Below are 6,709 nucleotides of genomic sequence, written 5' to 3' on the forward strand. Positions count from 1 at the left end.
GGTCATCTCAGTCAGTCGACCCGTGGCACCTGCTGGGTCTGCCCCGTGACCTCCTGCCAGCGGGCGTTCGACACTTCACATGATAGCCTCAAGGTGCACATAGCCTGGCACAAGCGTCGTGGTGACGTCACCGCCACTTAGTGGCGAATGGCGGTCGTTGTTGTTGTTGTTGTTGTCCGGTCGAAATGTTTAGAGTACTTCCCGACATGCAACACGCTTGAAATTTGGCACGTTGGTACCTCCCATACTGTACACAATGAAAAAATTATCAAAATAGACTTTTGTATTTTGGCGGCGAGCGGGGGGGGGAAATGGATAAAATCCACTGCACGGCAAGTGAGCGGTGACGTCGTATCTGTGATGGGCTGAACTATGAACTCCTGTGCGAAGAACGCGGACACCTGCTGGGTTAGGCATCGGTGGCACGGCAGAGTTTTTGGGACACTCGGGTGTGAAGAGCAAAACGGAAGGGTCAAGCTCCTGGGCACTATGGGTGGAGACGTGACGGACGCTCCAGGCAAGGGACGCGAGTCTAAAGGCAGGCGCCTGATTGGCTGCGCTGCGCGACTACTATACACTATACACTACTATACACTACACTACTATACACTAAACACTACTATACACTACACTACACACCACTACTATACACTACACTACACACCACTACTATACACACTACACTACACACCACTACTATACACACTACACTATACAACACTACTATACACACTACACTATACAACACTACTATACACACTACACTATACAACACTACTATACACACTACACTATACAACACTACTATACACACTACACTATACAACACTACTATACACACTACACTATACAACACTACTATACACACTACACTATACAACACTACTATACACACTACACTATACAACACTACTATACACACTACACTATACAACACTACTATACACACTACACTATACAACACTACTATACACACTACACTATACAACACTACTATACACACTACACTATACAACACTACTATACACACTACACTATACAACACTACTATACACACTACACTATACAACACTACTATACACACTACACTATACAACACTACTATACACACTACACTATACAACACTACTATACACACTACACTATACAACACTACTATACACACTACACTATACAACACTACTATACACACTACACTATACAACACTACTATACACACTACACTATACAACACTACTATACACACTACACTATACAACACTACTATACACACTACACTATACAACACTACTATACACACTACACTATACAACACTACTATACACACTACACTATACAACACTACTATACACACTACACTATACAACACTACTATACACACTACACTATACAACACTACTATACACACTACACTATACAACACTACTATACACACTACACTATACAACACTACTATACACACTACACTATACAACACTACTATACACACTACACTATACAACACTACTATACACACTACACTATACAACACTACTATACACACTACACTATACAACACTACTATACACACTACACTATACAACACTACTATACACACTACACTATACAACACTACTATACACACTACACTATACAACACTACTATACACACTACACTATACAACACTACTATACACACTACACTATACAACACTACTATACACACTACACTATACAACACTACTATACACACTACACTATACAACACTACTATACACACTACACTATACAACACTACTATACACACTACACTATACAACACTACTATACACACTACACTATACAACACTACTATACACACTACACTATACAACACTACTATACACACTACACTATACAACACTACTATACACACTACACTATACAACACTACTATACACACTACACTATACAACACTACTATACACACTACACTATACAACACTACTATACACACTACACTATACAACACTACTATACACACTACACTATACAACACTACTATACACTACACATACAACACTACTATACACTACTATACACACTACACTATACAACACTACTATACACACTACACTATACAACACTACTATACACACTACACTATACAACACTACTATACACACTACACTATACAACACTACTATACACACTACACTATACAACACTACTATACACACTACACTATACAACACTACTATACACACTACACTATACAACACTACTATACACACTACACTATACAACACTACTATACACACTACACTATACAACACTACTATCACACTACACTATACAACACTACTATACACTACACTATACAACACTACTATACACTACACTATACAACACTACTATACACTACACTATACAACACTACTATACACTACACTATACAACACTACTATACACTACACTATACAACACTACTATACACTACACTATACAACACTACTATACACTACACTATACAACACTACTATACACTACACTATACAACACTACTATACACTACACTATACAACACTACTATACACTACACTATACAACACTACTATACACTACACTATACAACACTACTATACACTACACTATACAACACTACTATACACTACACTATACAACACTACTATACACTACACTATACAACACTACTATACACTACACTATACAACACTACTATACACTACACTATACAACACTACTATACACTACACTATACAACACTACTATACACTACACTATACAACACTACTATACACTACACTATACAACACTACTATACACTACACTATACAACACTACTATACACTACACTATACAACACTACTATACACTACACTATACAACACTACTATACACTACACTATACAACACTACTATACACTACACTATACAACACTACTATACACTACACTATACAACACTACTATACACTACACTATACAACACTACTATACACTACACTATACAACACTACTATACACTACACTATACAACACTACTATACACTACACTATACAACACTACTATACACTACACAACACTACTATACACTACACTATACAACACTACTATACACTACACTATACAACACTACTATACACAACACTACTATACACACTATACAACACTACTATACACACTATACAACACTACTATACACACTATACAACACTACTATACACTACACTATACAACACTACTATACACACTATACAACACTACTATACACTACACTATACAACACTACTATACACTACACTATACAACACTACTATACACTACACTATACACTACACTACTATACACTACACTATACAACACTACTATACACTACACTATACAACACTACTATACACTACACTATACAACACTACTATACAACACTACTATACACTACTATACACTACACTATACAACACTAATATACACTACACTATACAACACTACTATACACTACACTATACAACACTAATATACACTACACTATACAACACTACTATACACTACACTATACAACACTACTATACACTACACTATACAACACTAATATACACTACACTATACAACACTACTATACACTACACTAGTATACTATACACTACACTACCATACACTTCTATACACTAGACTTCTATACACTACACTACCATACACTACACTACTATACACTTCTATACACTAGACTTCTATACACTACACTACCATACACTACACTACTATACACTTCTATACACTAGACTTCTATACACTACACTACCATACACTACACTACTATACACTACACTATACTACTATACACTACACACTACACTATACTACTATACACTACACTATACACTACACTACTGTAGTGTTGTAAGGACGAGCAGACTTCTTTAGGAGGCACACTCTTTTTCTTTGGTTCTTTCGGTAAAGAAAGAACCAAAGAAGATGAATCATTGCAGTCACGAAAGCTTTAAATCAAAATTTGAGGCACACTCTGTTTATTGTATTATTTCCTCATACACTCCTTAACACACCACACAGAGGGATATTCGGTCCCCTCACCCAATACCCTAGGGAGGTACAGCCTCCGGACTTGGCGGGACTCACACGTCTACCGCTATCCTAGTCCTCCGGCTAGGACCTAGGGGAGGCTATCTGACCCACCGCTGGCCCGGTGGGTCCTGACCACTGGGTATGCCGAGCCTTAGCCCTTAGAAGGGCTGGAAGGCTGGTCCAGGGTCCTAGCTAGGCTCCAGCCCAGTCTTCTGTCTTCGTGCAGGGAGAGAACTCCCCGAGGTCTGTTGGGTCACCCGTCTTATACCCCTTCGTGGCCAGGTAGAACCAATCACACATTCCCACGTGGAACCGTCTGATTGGTTCGCACCAAACCCTGGCCACGATCCGTTTCACCTCGACTGACCCCAACCGTTGTACCCAGGGGTAATGCTGCACCGCCCTGGTGGCAATGCAGGTTACGCAACAGCGCGTAGTTAACACTACTATACACTACACACTACTATACACTACACTACACACTACTATACACTACACACTACTATACACTACACTATACACTACACTACAATACACTCTACTATACACTACACTACACACTACTATACACTACAATACACACTACTATACACTACAATACACACTACTATACACTACACTACTACACACTACACTACACACTACTATACACTACGATACACTACACTACACACTACTATACTACACACTACTACACTACACTATGCACTACTACACTACACTATGCACTACACTATACACTACGCACTACACTATACACTACTACACACTGCAATACACTACACTACGATACACTACACACTACTATACTACACACTACTACACTACACACTACTATACACTACACTATGCACTACTACACTACTATACACTACACTATACACTACACACCACTACACTATACACTACTACACACACTACTACACACACTACTACACACACTACTACACTGCACACTACCCTAGATGTATTTCCCGGAGTGAACAGGGACCCCCGTTTATGGCCCCCTCCGGCCACCACCCTGCGGACTGCGGATAACCTCCTGTCACCTGAACGTCGCAGAGTGCCTCGAGCCCCCCAAGCTCGAGGCGACCGCGAGCCGGGCTGGGATGGCCCCCCCCCCCCTTCCCCGTGCCCACTCACCTCTTCAGCTGCCCGACCTTGGGGATCCTTTCCAGCTCCACCCTGCATGCGCCGCTCGGACGCCGAGGGCGGCTGGTCTCTCCCGCCAGAAGGACTCTGACACAATCCGCCCCCTCCTGCCCCCCCCCCCTTTATGTCCCCAAAGCCCGTTAACCCCCGGGGTCACATAACATCATCCCGAGCATCCAATCGAATCCTCTTTGCGGCCGTTTTGAGCGCTCTTGCCATTAGGGGGGGGGGGGGGGGAGTCGCGTCATCCCCCCCCCCCCCTTCCCATTGTCTCTGTGCCTGCGTTCCTCGCCGGTGACTCACCGATAATCCCCTCGCTCCCTCCCACTTAAGTCAACTCTCATCTGCCTGGGGGCTTTTCCCTCCCACCCCAACTGTTTACCCTGTCGCTGGGTGCCGGCTGAAGTTCCCATCCCCCCGTGTTGTGAACGCTTCATCGCGGCCGGCCTGTAAAGCTCTATGGCCCCCTTTTTTTGGGGGGGGGGGGGGGGGGGGGCGCCATGTAATCCGGTCTGGGGGGCTCAGCCAATTTCCTGCTCCGGGGAAACCGTGGAACGTCCCTGCTAGTGGAGTCCTCGGGTGAGAACCCCATCGTACCAGGTGATCCCTCTCGAGACCCTACGGGGGTGCATGTGAGTGTTTAGTGGGGGGCGCGTTCGTGTTGGGGGGGCGGAGGGGGGGGGGTGTGGAGGGGGTAGCGCCGACCGAGCTGCTCCGCTGTGGTGGCACCACACCGTGTACACTGTGTACACGGTGTGTGTACACACAGTGTACACACGGTGTGTGTGTGTACACTGTGTGTGTGTACACTGTGTGTGTGTACACTGTGTGTGTACACTGTGTGTGTGTACACTGTGTGTGTACACTGTGTGTGTACACGGTGTACAGTGTGTGTGTGTATACACTGTGTGTGTGTACACTGTGTGTGTGTACACTGTGTGTGTACACACACAGTGTACACTGTGTGTGTACACTGTGTGTGTGTACACTGTGTGTGTGTACACTGTGTGTGTGTACACTGTGTGTGTGTACACTGTGTGTACACTGTGTGTGTGTACACTGTGTGTGTGTGTACACTGTGTGTGTGTACACTGTGTGTACACTGTGTGTGTGTACACTGTGTGTGTGTACACTGTGTGTACACTGTGTGTGTGTACACTGTGTGTGTGTGTACACTGTGTGTGTGTACACTGTGTGTACACTGTGTGTGTGTACACTGTGTGTGTGTACACTGTGTGTACACTGTGTGTGTGTACACTGTGTGTGTGTGTACACTGTGTGTGTGTACACTGTGTGTACACTGTGTGTGTGTACACTGTGTGTGTGTACACTGTGTGTACACTGTGTGTGTGTACACTGTGTGTGTGTGTACACTGTGTGTGTGTACACTGTGTGTACACTGTGTGTGTGTACACTGTGTGTGTGTACACTGTGTGTACACTGTGTGTGTGTACACTGTGTGTGTGTGTACACTGTGTGTGTGTACACTGTGTGT

General features: G+C 43.2%; 1 protein-coding gene across 1 annotated transcript in view; it reads right to left on the minus strand.

The window, feature by feature from the left end:
* Window positions 1-5,253, minus strand: part of LOC142923323 (uncharacterized) — a gene marked incomplete at its 3' end in the record, with an annotated part of 8,656 nt that extends 3,403 nt beyond the window's left edge. The window contains exon 1 of the mRNA XM_076064391.1: window positions 5,206-5,253. Within this exon, the coding sequence (XP_075920506.1) occupies window positions 5,206-5,253 (48 nt within the window). The remainder of the gene's footprint in view (window positions 1-5,205) is intronic.
* Between the last annotated feature and the right edge of the window lie 1,456 nt (window positions 5,254-6,709).

The sequence above is a fragment of the Petromyzon marinus genome, unplaced genomic scaffold (genome assembly GCF_048934315.1).
Source record: "Petromyzon marinus isolate PM22_M1 ecotype Great Lakes invasive population unplaced genomic scaffold, UKy_Petmar_22M1.pri1.0 PM_Scaffold_418, whole genome shotgun sequence".
In the NCBI taxonomy this organism is placed as follows: domain Eukaryota; kingdom Metazoa; phylum Chordata; class Hyperoartia; order Petromyzontiformes; family Petromyzontidae; genus Petromyzon; species Petromyzon marinus.